Genomic DNA, 17,162 nt, shown 5'->3' with positions numbered 1-17,162 from the left:
GATTTTTTGAAGCTATAATCTATGACCCATAGCAAAAAATATGACGTAGTTTTGCGATAGTAAAGTTGCAAGGAGGATGGAAAGACATTTACATTTTGAGCAGTCCTTGCAGGGGAGGAAGAAATATTTTTAATTCCGCAGACCAAGCAAGCAGATTCCAACGGTGGCATTGGGTCATGGGGGTGGCTTTTGCTATCGGGTTCCCCCAGGGACCCTTCAGCTCTGAGGGCCCCATATCCTAAGGGGAGCTACCCCCTTGCAGCTGGTGGTCTACCCACATGGTGGGAAACTACTTACGGCCACTTGAGAGACCCTTAATTATTGAAATAAGTCCAGCAGCCAGAGGCAGTCAGCCTCTTCACTTCCAGTCATGCCACTGGTAAAATGGTCTAACAGCAAGACTGTGCCAGGGAGCCATCCTGATTTGGCCTACCACCATTTTACCAGCAACCCCATGTGGCCAGTTATCCAGGGGCCAGTGAAATTCAACTCATTTTTAAAAAAATTTAGAGTACCCAATTATCTTTTCCAATTAAGGGGCAATTTAGCATGGCCAATCCACCTAATTTGCACATCTTTTGGGTTGTGGGGGCAGAACCCACGCAGACATGGGGAGAATGTGCTAACTCCACACGGACAGTGACCCAGGGCCGGGATTCGAACCCGGGTCCTCAGCGCCGTAGGCAACAATGCTAACCACTGTGCCACCGTGCTGCCCAGTGAAATTCAACTCGTGGTCTGAACGTGGGCAAAGTTCTACTGTATCAAATCATGAACACGTGCAATCTTGACCTGTGAAGTTCACTTAAAATAAATAACTGGAGAAAAGTATGCAAAAGCTATTTCAACTGATTATTTGGGCTCATCATGTAGGAAATCTGTGTATTAATGACGAACTCCTGGGCAGCACGGTAGCACACATGGCTAGCACTGTGGCTTCACAGTGCCAGGGCCCCAGATATGGTTCCCTGCTGGGTCACTGTCTGTGTGGAATCTGCACGTTCTCTCCGTGTCTGCTCTGGGTGCTTCGGTTTCGTCCCACAGTCCAAAGACGTGCAGGTTAGGTGGATTGGCCATGCTAAATTGCCCTTAGTGTCCAAAAAGGTGCGGAGAGGTAATTGGGTTATGGGGATAGGATGGAAGTGAGAGCTTAAGTGGGTCAGTGCAGACCCGATGGGCTGAATGGCCTCCTTCTGCACTGTATGTTCTATGCTCTGTGTCCTGTCGCGCTGTAAACATGTTAATTTTACAAATTCAATTCCATTAATGTTAAAAAGACAGTTAAATACATGAAATGCGACATGCCCATAAGTTATTTTTGCTGCTCTATTTCCTTTTACCAGGTTGCGGGGAAGAGAATGGTGCAGTCATTCTCTGCTTTTTGGCATTCTTCATTTCTGATGCCATGATTGTATGGCGGAGCTGGCTCGATGAGCCGAACGGCCTAATTTTGCTCCTATGTCTTTTGGTCTTTCTTAATTTTGCACTCCATAAATCTGAAATTCCAGAAGAATTCTGCTGCACTTTACAGTTGCTGAACATTGTGACTTTATACTGTACAGTGCATAATATTAATCTGAGCAATAAGGCCAAGTTTTGAAAACAAAAAACATGATTGACTATAATATACTGTGCATTGGATATATTGGCCCAAAAGCCGCCTCCGACCCAGTTATGCCTTTCTTATGTTTTCAACCCTTTGAATGGACCAGCAAAATCTCCTACGCAGATGATCCTTACTTCAAGCCACATTTTTATTTGAAGTTTTTCAATGATGATCCTTACTTGAGTAATGACTTGTTAAATTGTTATTCTTCTGTCAAACTATCTCAGATTTGATCAAAATATTTTGGAAATTTATTTTTGCAATTTCACATAATGGCATGGTCATGTAATGTGGCATGTATTGCTCTTGCAGTGCCTGTTATTGTGTGGCAGAGTTGTTTGTTGTTTTTATTAACATAACTGTACATTGCTCTTCTCTAAATGTTATTATATTGCAGTTGCATAATGTGCATTTTCTGCTGGTTGCACACAATGCAAAAACCAGGACTATATTTTAAAGGACATAGGATGCCCCAACTTCAGGACCAGATCCCAATCCTGTTGCAGGACAGTTTAAAACGTGTGTAATCTGTCACACCCTAATGTCCTCAACTTCTTCATTATGTTGGAGTGCTGTCATAGTCCTGGGGGTACATTGTTTATTACATGGCTGTTATTTCATGACAAACCTAACTGCTGGAGAAATAATATAGCCTGTTAAATTGGTTTGGATTCAGCCCTAAAAAGGTTTAAGTGAGTCGAACAATAAACATATGAATTATATTAAAGTTTATACCTGTACAATTAAAAATTGCACAGATTTACATGATGCATTTATTATTTTGAAATGTACATGTGAACCTTAATTTATATTATTTTTCTATTTTGCTGCTTTGTTCTACAAAGTGCCCATTGCTGGTGAGTTGTGCAATTTGCAAATTAACAATACGTGATGTAGGATGTGTAGAAACTACATGAAATGGTCAAATGCAAATTTGTCAAAGAATTCTCAAACTGAGGTGGGATTTGTGAACCTATGGCTATTTGGACAGAGATCAATATTGAAGTATAAATGGTGTGTACCCACTGTTTGAACAGACCTATGCCAACAGACCTATGCCTTTCATTCTCAGTTGACCCCCCTTTTCCTGGAATGGATTGTTCAACTACTGCAATGCCCTTTTTTGACTGCTCAGCCAATAACTGTGCAAGCACAGGCTCTGAACTGGTTTGAATAATCATCTGGATTGGTGCTCAGATTTCAAGAAGGGAAATGTTGCATTCAGAACATTAGGTTGTTTGTGATATTATGATATTGGACACATTTCATGTTAAATGGATGTAAACCACCTTTTATGTATATTTTAAAATTATCTGCATGTACTTATAGGCATGCCAGGTGTATGATTTAACAGAATTGGAAATAAATAGTGAAACATGCCCATTAAAGAATCTTGCATATTTCCATATTCATTCTTTGTTTAAACTTGAAGCCAAGAACAGAAGATTCCAAAATTGTAATATCTTGCACCACAATTTTCATGCATGCATATGTTTTGGAGAAAATAATATGGAAGATAAGTTATTTAGATATTTTGTATGCATGGCATTTGCCTCAAGGGGCCTATAGTCATTTATTTGATTATGATTAGGAAGTTGGATTCTGAATAAATTTAAATTATAACTTTTGATCATGTTTATCCTGTCGAAATATATAATGGAAGAGTTAAGTGAATCAAGACTTCAATTACATCCATCTCAAACTTCTTTCTGTTTATGTAATTGTTTCCTTGAATCGTACAACAAATGGACATCTCTAAAATTGCACTTTATTTACCTCCAGTACTGGATTGTGTTCAGACAATTTATAGAGGAGTTGTGCATTTAATAAATAATTCTTTATTTACCTAGATGAAAACCACACAGTATCAGCAGAGTCAAGCAGATTATTAGATGTTCCCCGTTATCACTGTGACCCCACGGAATCCCCATACCAAACTGGCCAGCTCCATCCTGCTATTCGTGTTGCAGACTTATTGCAGCATATCAACTTGATGAAAACATCAGAGAGCTATGGTTTCAAAGAGGAATACGAGGTAAAAATATTGTAAAAGACTTGTAAATAGTTATGTAGTGAGTAACTTAAAACTTAGCTTTCTCAAATGAAATTAAGCACTAATGTGTCTGGATCCTTTGGAGCTTGCTAATCTAGAGTAATATTTAAATCTCAAACATGGTGATCTTAAATTTTTTATTTTACTTGAAAACTAACTCCTCCAATCTAGCTTTGCATAATACTGTTGGGCATCAATAATAAAATTGGATCTGTCTTCATGGGCTCAATGGCCGCAATCAACCTTGCAAGTGGTCTGGAATCTTAGTTTTTTAGAAGTTGAATCACACTGCCCATAACCTTATTCTACAATAGCAAAAAGCTGATGTGCAACAATGAAACGCTTGTTGTGATTTGCATAGGATTTCTGTCTATTCAATTTGTAGATCTTCAATCTTTCCGAAAGTAATTTAAGTTACAGGTAGACGATGCAGTCTGGGTTTGAATTATGAAGCAGTTTATTCCAATATCGGATTAATATACAGACTTACAGATTCAATCTCGTTTAATTTGATAAAACCTGCCTCATTGTAATAAGATTTCACTTAAGAAATGTATTCCCTTCAAGCTTGTTCTGCAATTCTGTAAGATCATGGCTATTTTTTTAACATCAATTCCAACTTCCAAAACTATCCCTATATCCTTTATATTGTTCATTCCCTTTGTATAAAAATCTATCAACCTCTGCATATACTCAACAACTGAGTATCTTCAGCCTTTTTGGATAGAAAATTCCAAAGGTTTACGAGAAATTGAATAAAGATATTTCTCCTCAACCTCAGTCCTAAATACCCAACTTTTTAGTCTCAAACTATGACCACCATTTCCAGTCACCCAGCCAAAGGAAACAACCTCTCAACAGCTACCTTAAGAATTTTATATATTTTAATTATCATCTTTCATTCTTCTAAACTCTAGGCAAAATAGACCTAGTCTACGCGATCTCTCCTCATATGACAAGGCACTTGTAGGGATTTGGAACCTATGTTAAACCCCAAAGTAAGAAAATTCTTGTTGAGGAATAGCCATATTAGTAAAAAGGATGATCACTTGTGCAGAATGCAAACAAACAAGGTTTGTTGTGCAATAAAGATTCATGCTTTTTTTTTCTAAATTGAGAGTAGCCAATTCATTTTTATCCAATTAAGGGGCAATTTAGTGTGATCAATCCACTTAACCTGCACATCTTTGGGTTGTGGGGGCGAAACCCACGGGGAGAATGTGCAAACTCCACACGGACAGTGACCCCGAGACGGAATCGAACCTGGGACCTCGGGTGCCGTGAGGAAGTAGTGCTAACCACTGTGCCACCTTGCTGCCCAAAGATTAATACTTAACATTTCATCATTCGGGTATGGTTCAATACACAAGTTCAATGCCTATCAGTCTGTCTTTCCAGTGCATTCCATACTCTGGGGTGTTCCCTTTGCCTGATGATGCTCTTTGACATTTTAACTAACCATGGAAATTCTAACGTACATAAAAATCCTTTTGCAGTATTAAGACTTCAACTTGAGTGGATAATTTTCCAATCCACTCTTCCCAGTCAAGATTATTTGCTCATCTTCACTGCTGAATTTATGTGCTCACAGCTCACTGCTGAGAGTTCACATTCTCTCTCGGTCTGTCTCACAGATCAACTCTCTTGCGGTCTGTCTCTCTTGCGGTCTCCCTCTCTTGGTCTGTGTCTCTCTCTCTCTCTCTCTCTCTCTCTCTCTCTGTCGGCCTCTCTCTCCCTGGCTGTCGACCTGTCTCTCCATAGCTGTCGGCCCCTCGCTGTCCGTCGACCTGTCTCTCCATAGCTGTCGGCCCCTCGCTGTCCGTCGGCCTTTCTCTCTCTGTTCGGCCTTTCTCTCTCTGTCGGCCTCTCTCTCTCTGTCGGCCTCTCTCTCTTTGTCTGTCGGCCTCTCTCTCTCTGTCTGTCGGCCTCTCTCTCTCTGTCTGTCGGACTCTCTCTCTCTGTCTGTCGGCCTCTCTCTCTCTGTCTGTCGGCCTCTCTCTCTCTGTCTGTCGGCCTCTCTCTCTCTGTCTGTCGGCCTCTCTCTCTCTGTCTGTCGGCCTCTCTCTCTCTGTCTGTCGGCCTCTCTCTCTCTGTCTGTCGGCCTCTCTCTCTGTGTCTGTCGGCCTCTCTCTCTGTCTGTCGGCCTCTCTCTCTCTGTCTGTCGGCCTCTCTCTCTCTGTCTGTCGGCCTCTCTCTCTCTGTCTGTCGGCCTCTCTCTCTCTGTCTGTCGGCCTCTCTCTCTCTGTCTGTCGGCCTCCATCTCTGTGTCTGTCGGCCTCCATCTCTGTGTCTGTCGGCCTCTCTCTCTGTGTCTGTCGGCCTCTCTCTCTGTGTCTGTCGGCCTCTCTCTCTCTGTCTGTCGGCCTCTCTCTCTGTGTCTGTCGGCCTCTCTCTCTCTGTCTGTCGGCCTCTCTCTCTCTGTCTGTCGGCCTCTCTCTCCGTCTGTCGGCCTCCATCTCTCCGTCTGTCGGCCTCTCTCTCTGTGTCTGTCGGCCTCCCTCTCTGTGTCTGTCGGCCTCCCTCTCTGTGTCTGTCGGCCTCCCTCTCTGTGTCTGTCGGCCTCCCTCTCTGTGTCTGTCGGCCTCCCTCTCTGTGTCTGTCGGCCTCCCTCTCTGTGTCTGTCGGCCTCCCTCTCTGTGTCTGTCGGCCTCCCTCTCTGTGTCTGTCGGCCTCCCTCTCTGTGTCTGTCGGCCTCCCTCTCTGTGTCTGTCGGCCTCCCTCTCTGTGTCTGTCGGCCTCCCTCTCTGTGTCTGTCGGCCTCCCTCTCTGTGTCTGTCGGCCTCCCTCTCTGTGTCTGTCGGCCTCCCTCTCTGTGTCTGTCGGCCTCCCTCTCTGTGTCTGTCGGCCTCCCTCTCTCTGTCTGTCGGCCTCCCTCTCTGTGTCTGTCGGCCTCCCTCTCTCTGTCTGTCGGCCTCCCTCTCTGTGTCTGTCGGCCTCTCTCTCTCTGTCTGTCGGCCTCTCTCTCTCTGTCTGTCGGCCTCTCTCTCTCTGTCTGTCGGCCTCTCTCTCTCTGGCTGTCGGCCTCTCTCTCTCTCTGTCTGTCGGCCTCTCTCTCTGTCTGTCGGCCTCTCTCTCTCTGTCTGTCGGCCTCTCTCTCTCTGTCTGTCGGCCTCTCTCTCTCTGTCTGTCGGCCTCTCTCTCTCTGTCTGTCGGCCTCTCTCTCTCCGTCTGTCGGCCTCCATCTCTCTCTCTGTCGGCCTCTCTCTCTGTGTCTGTCGGCCTCTCTCTCTGTGTCTGTCGGCCTCCCTCTCTGTGTCTGTCGGCCTCCCTCTCTGTGTCTGTCGGCCTCCCTCTCTGTGTCTGTCGGCCTCCCTCTCTGTGTCTGTCGGCCTCCCTCTCTGTGTCTGTCGGCCTCCCTCTCTGTGTCTGTCGGCCTCCCTCTCTGTGTCTGTCGGCCTCCCTCTCTGTGTCTGTCGGCCTCCCTCTCTGTGTCTGTCGGCCTCCCTCTCTGTGTCTGTCGGCCTCCCTCTCTGTGTCTGTCGGCCTCCCTCTCTGTGTCTGTCGGCCTCCCTCTCTGTGTCTGTCGGCCTCTCTCTCTCTGTCTGTCGGCCTCTCTCTCTCTGGCTGTCGGCCTCTCTCTCTCTGGCTGTCGGCCTCTCTCTCTCTGGCTGTCGGCCTCTCTCTCTCTCTCTCTCTGGCTGTCGACCTCTCTCTCTCTGGCTGTCGGCCTCTCTCTCTCTCTCTCTCTGGCTGTCGACCTCTCTCTCTCTGGCTGTCGGCCTCTCTCTCTCTGGCTGTCGGCCTCTCTCTCTGGCTGTCGGCCTCTCTCTCTCTGGCTGTCGGCCTCTCTCTCTCTCTGGCTGTCGGCCTCTCTCTCTCTGGCTGTTGGCCTCTCTCTCTCTCTCTCTGGCTGTCGGCCTCTCTCTCTCTCTCTCTCTGGCTGTCGGCCTCTCTCTCTCTGGCTGTCGGCCTCTCTCTCTCTGGCTGTCGGCCTCTCTCTCTCTCTCCCTCTGGCTGTCGGCCTCTCTCTCTCTCTGGCTGTCGGCCTCTCTCTCTCTGGCAGTCGGCCTCTCTCTCTCTGGCAGTCGGCCTCTCTCTCTCTGGCAGTCGGCCTCTCTCTCTCTCTGGCAGTCGGCCTCTCTCTCTCTGGCAGTCGGCCTCTCTCTCTCTCTGGCAGTCGGCCTTTCTCTCTCTGGCAGTCGGCCTCTCTCTCTCTCTCTCTCTCTCTCTCTCTCTCTCTCTCTCTCTCTCTCTCTCTCTCTCTATTGGCCTCTCTCTCTCTCTCTCTATTGGCCTCTCTCTCTCTATTGGCCTCTCTCTCTCTATTGGCCTCTCTCTCTCTCTGTCGGTCTCTCTCTCTGTCGGTCTCTCTCTCGCTCTCTGTCGGTCTCTCTCTCTCTCTCTCTGGCTGTCGGCCTCTCTCTCTCTCTCGGCCTCTCTCTCTCCTGCTGTTGGCCTCGCTCTCTCTGGCTGTCGGCCTCTCTCTCTCTGGCTGTCGGCCTCTCGCTCTCTGGCTGTCGGCCTCTCTCTCTCTCTCGGCCTCTCTCTCTCTCTCGGCCTCTCTCTCTCGCGGCCTCTCTCTCTCTCGGCCTCTCTCCCTCTCTCTGGCTGTCGGCCTCTCTCTCTCTGGCTGTCGGCCTCTCTCTCTCTGGCTGTCGGCCTCTCTCTCTCTCTGGCTGTCGGCCTCTCTCTCTCTCTCTGGCTGTCGGCCTCTCTCTCTCTCTCTGGCTGTCGGCCTCTCTCTCTCTCTCTGGCTGTCGGCCTCTCTCTCTGTCTCTATCGGCCTCTCTCTCTGTCTCTATCGGCCTCTCTCTCTGTCTCTATCGGCCTCTCTCTCTGTCTCTATCGGCCTCTCTCTCTGTCTCTATCGGCCTCTCTCTCTGTCTCTATCGGCCTCTCTCTCTGTCTCTCTGTCGGTCTCACTCTCTGTCGGTCTCACTCTCTGTCGGCCTCTCTCTCTCCTGCTGTCGGCCTCACTCTCTCTCTCTCTCGCTCTCTCTGTTGGCCTCTCTCTCCTGATGTCGGCCTCTCTCTCTCTTTTTCTGCCTCTCTCTCTCTCTCTCTCTCTCTGCCTCTCTCTCTCTCTCTCTCTCTCGGCCTCTCTCTCTCTGTCTCTCGGCCTCTCACTCTCTCTCTCGGCCTCTCCCTCTCTCTCTCTCGGCCTCTCCCTCTCTCTCTCGGCCTCTCATACCCAGCAACTACTTGAACCCACTGTGTTCACAGCCTAATACTGTGTTTTTACAAAGACCTCTCAACCCTTGACAACGACCAGCTGACTGGCAAAGTCCTATGTGAATGCAAACTTCCAAGCCAGTGTCCTATTTCTGGCAAGTGTCTTAACCTTAACTCTCCTGATGAACTTCCCCCAGCAAGTGTATGATGACAGATGCTAATGCTTGGAAATTACAATGGGTGAGGCTCCCTTATTTTTAACCCTTTTTGCAGGTAGCATTACAACATTTAGCCCAACTTGAATCAACACAAAGAACAACTTACCCTCTATTTACAACTCTTGACCAATGGAAAGAGCTCTCCTCACTTCCACAGTAACCTAACTTTTGTATCTCTAACTGAAGATGCTCCTTCTAGCCCTCCGTCCTGAAAATCAGGATGGGAACTTTGGTTTCCCTTCTAACGACTAAACCAAAACTTGTATCTTGGACTGGAGGCTCTGGAACATCTCGTCTTCAGGCCACCTTCTTTGCAATTAGCATTGTAGTTTTGGCTTCTTTTTACTGCGAAGCTAGACTCACTGGAGCATAAGTCTGTCCGAGCTATAACTTCAACTCACTCCCAAACTCCACGTGTTCTTTCTTAAAGCTACATCAGTGTTTGGCACCGATGATGCCAAATACAGATTCCCACCTCGTGTCTGAGAGAAACAATTCCCCCTCCACTATAAATACTTATTAAAAATGCATACAACTAGGTCTGTTTCTTCTCAGCCTCTGATCTTGAAGACTTCACATTATCTAAAGAAGATCAATAATAATAATCTTTATTATTGTCACAAGTAGTCTTGCATTAATACTGCAATGAAGTTGCTGTGAAAATCCCCAAGTCGCCACACTCTGACGCCTGTTCGGGTACACCGAGGGAGAATTCAGAATGTCTTTCAGGACTTGTTGGGGGGAAACCGGTGCATCCGGACAAAACCCACGTGCTGAGAGAATGTGCAGACTCCACACAGGCAGTGACCCAAGCGAGAATCGAACCTGGGACTCTGACGCCGTGAAGCAACAGTGGTATCCACTGTGCTACCGTGCCGCCCTATAACACACAGTATTTACTCTTTTTGCAGTTTTAACCTGACTTACGTGACTCCATTTTCTTTCTTACCATAGTTCATGGCCATTACTTTTTCCCCCGTTTAATACTCAAAATATTGATCAAAATGCCTTTTAGCCAGGTCTTTATAGATTTCCCAATATTCCTTGCGACAAAATCATTAATTTACAGCATATACTCATAGTCTGTTCCAACCATTTAGAGTTACTGAAGTGATGTGTAAGAGGAGTTGTACCAATCAATATCAAATGACCTGGAACCCTCATTCACCTTCGAGTCATAACCTGATAGGTAACATCCCTCTCGTTCTATGAGGCATAAGGTTACCATCAAGCAAAGAGACAGCATGTTTACCCATTGAGTGCGGTTAGCCACACATAGCTATTTCAACATTTTCATGTTTAAAATATTTAATGTTTTATTACAATGCTCAATACTCCCAGAGATATATACAGTTCATGCCAAATTTCCCATCAACTGTTCTATTTTAGAAAAGACTTCCCTTTAAAGAGAATTCCCTGGCCACTGTCAGCCTATAAGGGAAGCCCCCACCTACACAATCCATCACTGAACAATATCTTTGCAGCAGTATGTGCACTATTCAACCAACAAGGAAGTGCCTCTGTCAACTTAGTAAACTGGTCAATGACCACAAATGCACACTTTCTTGTGATGTTGCCAGTGGGCCAGTGTCAATCTACGGGCGAGACCAAGGACCTTCCGTTGCGGCCTGACTTGTAAGAAAAGCATTTAATTACACAACAAAGGGTTTAGCTTGATGCACGATCAACCCCTACTGAAGCGAGATCGTAGTCCAATTGAAGGCTTTAATGAACAAGTAGTTACCCCAGCAGCTCCGGTACAGAATGACTGCTGTGGGTGAAGCACAGACTCTTATGCTCCTCCTGCTGGGTGGAACCAGCAGGCAGATTCTACCACTCATACTACAGTATAAGGTACATCGCACCTAGGTACCGCGGTACCCCTAATATAGCCTACCACATTTACCGCCTTTTTAAAAAAGAGTCCGTTGGGGGTGGTGGCCTTGCTTTTACAGTGGTAGAGATTATAGCGGTACCCTTCGGTGCCTTTACATGCAATACACATATTTACAGACAATTATTTACAAGTTCATTTTACAATGAGACTATCAGCTGGTCGGGGGCCCTGGTCGTCCTCTGCGATCGTCGCAGTCCTGGCGGTGATGCTGGCGTCGGCTCGGGCATCTGTGGCTCTGGGAGCGTGTCGTCTTCAGCTTCATCACATCCGGATGGGGCCAGTGGGAGGACGGATCCTCCTGGGAAGGGGGCTCCGGTGGTGTGCGCTGGTGAAAAGATCGTTGGGGTTGGTGGGGGGGTGGGGATCCAGCGGGGGCCAGATCCCGGAGGAGACCATGTCTTGTCGGCCGTCGGGGTGAGCCACATAGGCATACTGGGGGTTAGCATGGAGGAGATGTACCCTCTCGACCAGTGGGACGGCTTGTGGACCCGTATATCTTTGCGGAGTAGGACGGGTCCGGGGGCTGCCAGCCATGTTGGGAGCGAGGTCCCTGAGGAGGACTTCCTAGGGAAGGCAAGGAGATGTTCCTGAGGTGTTTCGTTGGTAGTAGTGTGAATTGCGCTTTCACATAGCCGTCTGTCAGTCCAGAAGTAAAACACTCGAACACGTTGGTAACGAATATTCGTTTATTCACGGCCGGGACAAATCTCTAAGTAGTCGGGGAACCACCTTCGAGAAGTGCCAAAGTCCCAGAGTACGGACTGTCCCTTTATACAATCACAGCTTAGAGGTGGTCCCCTTAAATTCCTAGATACACCAATGATTTGGCAAGGATCCAGAACATGCACTTATATGGAATTATTATCCTGAGGTAGGGTGGTGACTATAACATAATCATTAGCACGTTCACTAATACTGCTGCTGCTAACGGTTTTCTTATCCTATCCATCCATCAGGTCCGACTTCCTTATCTCCTTCCCTCTCGTGCTCCTGAGTCAGCTCTTTCACATTCCAATGCCCATTGTCTCAGTTGACAAGGTTTTACACATTCATCTTTGCTGTCTCTGCACTAACAGACACAGAGATCTGCTCTCATTTCATTCCCTCAACCCTTTAACATCTTTTTCACAGATACATTTCAGAACCTTAATATTAAACATAGCAGCAAGGTTAAAGCAAGGCAATAAATGTAATCCACTTGCACAGTAGTGATTGGATGGAGTGAAGTGCATTGGGGAGGACCTCCGGCCATCGGGACACTGGGAGATTCTTGGACCATAGGGCCAGTAGGAGGGCCTTCCAGACCATCCCGTTCTCCCTCTCTACCTGCCCGTTTCCCTGGGGGTTGTAACTGGTCGTCCTGCTGGAGGCAGTGCCTTTGCTGAGCAGGAATTGACGCAGCTTGTCACTCATGAAGGAGGACCCCCTATCGCTATGGATGTGGGTGGGGAAACCGAACAAGGTAAAGATGCTGTGGAGGGCTTTAATGACGGTGGCAGCTGTCATGTCGGGACAGGAGATGGCGAAAAGGAACCGGGAGTATTCATCAATCACGTTTAAGAAATACGTGTTGCGGTCAGTGGAGGGAAGGGGCCCTATGAAATCCACGCTGAGGCGTACAAAGGGGTGGGAAGCCTTCACCAGGTGTGCTTTCTCTGGCCTGTAGATGTGCGGCTTGCACTCCGCGCAGATTTGGCAGTTTCTGATTGCGGCCCTGACCTCCTCGCTGGAGTAGGGCAGATTGCAGGTTTTAACAAAGTGGAAGGACCGGGTGGCAGAGGTCGTCGTGGAGGGTCCGGAGTCAGTCTACTTGTACACTGGCGCAAGTTCCCCGGGGCAGGGCATCAGGAGGCTCACTGAGCTTCCCAGGATGATACAAGATCTCGTAATTATAGGTGGAGAGCTCGATCCTCCACCATAAGATCTTATCATTCTTAATTTTGCCCCGCTGTGCATTGTCAAACATGAAGGCTACCTTGGTCAGTGAGGATAGTAAATCTCCTGCCGGCCAGTAATGCCTCCAATGCCACACAGCTTCGACGATGGCTCGGGCCTCCTTCTCGACGGAGGAATGGCGGATTTCTGAGGTGTGGAAAGTGCTTGAAAAGAAGGCCATGGGTCTGCCCGCCTGATTGAGGGTGGGAGCCAGAGCTACGTCTGATGCATCGCTCTCGACCTGGAAGGTAAGGGACTCATCGATTGCGTGCATCGTCGCCCTGGCGATGTCTGCTTTGATGCGACTGAAAGCCTGGCGGGCCTCTGCCGATAGGGGAAAAACAGTGGACTGGATTAGTGGGCGGGCCTTGTCGGCATAATTGGGGATTCACTGGGCGTAATAAGAAAAGAAGCCCAGGCAATGTTTCAGGGCCTTGGGGCAGTGGGGGAGGGGAAACTCCATGAGGGTGCGCATAAGTTCGGGATCTGAGCCAATGACTCCATCATGCACCGCGTAGCCGAGGATGGCTAGGCGATCAGTGCTAAACACGCATTTGTCCTTGTTATCGGTTAAGTTGAGGATTTTTGTGGTATGGAGGAATTTGCAGAGGTTGGTGTCTTGTTCCTGCTGGTGATGGCCGCAGATGGTGACATTGTCAAGGTATGGGAACGTGGCCCGCAGACCGTACCAGTCAACCATTCGGTCCATCTCCCATTGGAAGACCGAGACCCCATTTGTGACACCAAAGGGAGCCCTTAGAAAGTGGTAGAGCCGCCCATCTGCTTCGAATGCAGTGTACTTGCGGTTGTCTGGGCGAATGGGTAGCTGGTGGTAGGCTGATTTAAGGTCTACTGTGGAGAAAACCTTGTATTGCACTATCTGATTGACCATTTCAGATATGCGGGGGAGAGGGTACACGTTGAGCTGCGCGATGCACCATCAATTGGACTCGAGTCGTGAAGAAGTTCCAAATATCAGGCTTTAATGAACTAGTGTGCCCGGCAGTCGACTTGCAGAGAAAGGCCGACTGCCGGCTGCTACGGGTTCTTATATCCTTATACCCCACCTTGTAGGAGGGGCTACTGACCTCTCGGCCAATCGGCAAGCAGTCACATGACTGACCTCAGCCAATTGGCAGACACACACATGACCTGCCTGAGCCAATGGGCAGCAGGTCCTCTGCACCAATGGCAGCACTACTCTGAGGTACCGTAAAACTCCTAGTCATACCACCACATTCACCCCTTGTGGAGAAAGAAGCTGGGGGGGGGGAAGAAGAGGAGAGGAGAAAGGGGGAGGGGGGGGCGTCGAACTGGTAGTATGACTAGAGAGAACGAGGTGTACCGAGATGTCTGGTGGCTGCCCACTGGCCCGCGACGAATGTACAAAAGAATAACAATATCGTGCACAATGCACTTATGAACAATCGAGGAAAAAACAAGCAAAAAAAACGAAAAGGAAGATGCATGAGTGTACAAGGGAACGCTGAACAACACGAAGAGTCCGACAAAAGTCCAATGGAACACCAAATCGACTCGATCAGTCTGATGGGTGCCTTCAATGTCCTGCAGGATATGTTTGAATCCCCCCAATACTGAGGCTGTTCCTTGGCTACTGGGCGGGCTTTCAGGTACTTTTTTTTCGGACACCGCTGGTGCCGGGGTGTCTGGTTTCCCATACACTGTTGCAATCACTTCCCCATTTGTGTCCATTGTCCCTGGGATCGTTCCATTACTATGTTAACTATCCCGGAGATTGCCTCATTAGTATGCGGAATGTTCGTTTCGGTGCTGTCTGCTCTCTTAGCAGACAGAATCCACATTTGCTTGGTGCAGCCTGCTGGTGCTGCAAACATTGTCCGTTTTAACCTGCAAGCTTTGCGTTCCTCCATTTTGTATGTAGCCAATGACCATCCTATGTTTCTCCCCGGTCTTTACAACCACCACTTGAGCTCTCCAGGGGCTGTTGCTGGCCTCGATAATGCCTCCCTTTAGTAATCGTTGGACTTCTGACCTAATGAAGGTCCGGTCCTGGGCACTGTACTGTCTGCTCCTGGTGGCGACGGGTTTGCAATCGGGGGCAAGGTTTGCAAACTGGGAAGGCGGGTCGACCTTGAGGGTCACGAGGCCACAGACTCTGGGGGGGGGGGGGGGGGGGTATGGGGCTGCCAAATTTGAACGTTAAACTTTGCAGGTTACACTGGAAGTCCAGTCCCAAGAGTGTGGCTGTGCAGAGATGGGGGAGTCGGAAGTTATTGAACTCCACGCCCTGGACCGTGAGGTTGGCTATGCAGTACCCTCGGATCTCCACAGAGTGGGATCCAAAGGCCAGGAAAACCTTTTGTTTCATCAGATGTACAGCGAGGGAGCAGTGTCTTACCATATTGGGATGGATGAAGCTCTCCGTGCTCTCAGAGTGGATCAAGCAGGATGTCTTGTGCCCATTGATGAGTACCGACGTTGTAGCGGTTGAAAGCGTTCGGGGCTGAGACTGGTCCAGTGCCACTGAGGCAAGTTGTGGCAGAAGCTGAGAGATCTCGTCGGGCGATACACGGCCAACCGAGTCGGGGTCCTGAGATGTCATCCAAGATGGCTGCCCCCGTGTATCGCACATGGCCAGCTGGGAGATCTCATCAGGCGATACATGGCCAGCCGAGTTGGGGTCCTGAGATGTCATCCAAGGTGGCTGCCCCCATGAATCGCACATGGCCTGTGAGGAGAGGAATGGCAACAGGCCCGGTTCACCTGTGGAGATGGCGGCGGCCGACCGGGCCTTGCATACTGCCACGAGGTGCCCCTTCTTCCCGCAGATTGCAGATTGGGCCAGGCAGCGTTGCCGGAGGTGTTTGTTTTGCCCGCAAAAATGGGATCATCCCCCCGCCCCCCCCCCCCGGGGTTTCCTGGCTGCCGCACTGCACAAGCTTGTGGGGAATTTACGGGTGCTTTGGAATCGGCCATGGTGGGGTCCACCCTGTCCATGCGGGTACCGCACGGTCAGGAACGTAGGCCTGGGAGGAGAGTTATCTGGTACATGCAAGGTGCGGGACGTTTGTGAGGGCCGAGAAAAATCTAGCACGAGTTTGCAGAGGCAAAAGAAAATAACTTTATTTACAATAATATATACACAGCAGCAGTAGTACACCACTGCTTCCTACTCTAGCTGGTACCACAATGGCTAGCTCTATTTAAACAGGTGAAAATGTCAATGATTTCCCCGTCCCTCTTTCGAGGAGCTCATACTCCCCAAGCGTTATGGGATACCGAATAGTCCCCAGCCAATGGTATTCGGGCAGGCTATAGCATCGACTTTGCGAGTAAAGCCTTTCCGACCTTCCCGATAGCAACCCCCTCCTCATTGTTCGAGGAGGTGCTGGCAGCCGGGGGTTGTGCGGGAGTTGTTTGGAAGGGGGTTCGTCTTGGCAATTTGTGGGAGGAATTTAGAACAAAGAGCAAAGAAAAGTACAACACAGGAACAGGCCCTTCGGCCCTCCAAACCTGTGCCGCCCATGCTGCCCGTCTAAACTAAAATCTTCTACACTTCCTGGGTCCGTATCCCTCTATTCCCATCCTATTCATGTGTTGTCAAGATGCCCCTTAAATGTCACTATCGTCCCTGCTTCCACCACCTCCTCCGGCAGCGAGTTCCAGGCACCCACTACCCTCTGTGTGAAAAAACTTGCCTCGTACATCTCCTCTAAACCTTGCCCCTCGCACCTTAAACCTATGCCCCCGAGTAATTGATCCCTCTACCTCCTCTACCCTGGGAAAAAGCTCTGGCTCTCCACTCTGACTATGCCCCCCATAATTTTGTAGATCTCTATCAGGTCGCCCCTCAACCTCTGTTGTTCCAGTGAGAACAAACCAAGTTCATTCAACCGCTCCTCATGGCTAATGCCCTCCATATCAGGCAACATCCTGGTAAATCTCTTCTCCACCCTCTCTAAAGCCACCACATCCTTCTGGTAGTGTGGCGCTCAGAATTGAACACTATACTCCAAGTGTGGCCTAACTAAGATTCTATACAGCTGCAACATGACTTGCCAATTCTTATACTCAATGCCCATCCAATGAAGGAAAGAACGCCGTAGGTCGTCTTGACTACCTTCTCCACCTGTGTTGCCCTTTCAGTGACCTGTGGACCTAGATCTCCCTGACTTTCAATACTCTTTAGGATTCTACCATTCACTGTATATTCCCTACCTGCATTCGACCTTCCAAAATGCATTACCTCACATTTGTCCGGATTAAACTCCATCTGCCATCCCACTGCCCAAGTCTCCAAACGATCTAAATCCTGCTGTATCCTCTGACAGTCCTCATCGCTATCCGCAATTTCACCAA

At 48.7% G+C, this 17,162-nt stretch overlaps 1 protein-coding gene across 8 annotated transcripts in view; it reads left to right on the top strand.

Moving 5' to 3' along the window:
- ptprk (protein tyrosine phosphatase receptor type K) overlaps positions 1 to 17,162 on the top strand; it is a 740,572-nt gene that overhangs the window by 637,364 nt on the left and 86,046 nt on the right. For 4 of the 8 annotated variants that reach the window (XM_038799788.1, XM_038799789.1, XM_038799787.1 and 1 more), the window contains 2 exons: positions 2,452 to 2,463; positions 3,457 to 3,641. In XM_038799788.1, coding sequence (XP_038655716.1) covers positions 2,452 to 2,463; positions 3,457 to 3,641 — 197 coding nt within the window. The remainder of the gene's footprint in view (positions 1 to 2,451; positions 2,464 to 3,456; positions 3,642 to 17,162) is intronic. The other 4 variants (XM_038799792.1, XM_038799790.1, XM_038799793.1 and 1 more) reach the window with 1 other exon arrangement.

This window comes from Scyliorhinus canicula, chromosome 6 (assembly GCF_902713615.1).
Source record: "Scyliorhinus canicula chromosome 6, sScyCan1.1, whole genome shotgun sequence".
NCBI classification, from domain to species: Eukaryota; Metazoa; Chordata; class Chondrichthyes; order Carcharhiniformes; family Scyliorhinidae; genus Scyliorhinus; species Scyliorhinus canicula.
Note: the sequence above shows the minus strand (reverse complement) of the source record. Positions and strands in the feature narration are given on the sequence as shown.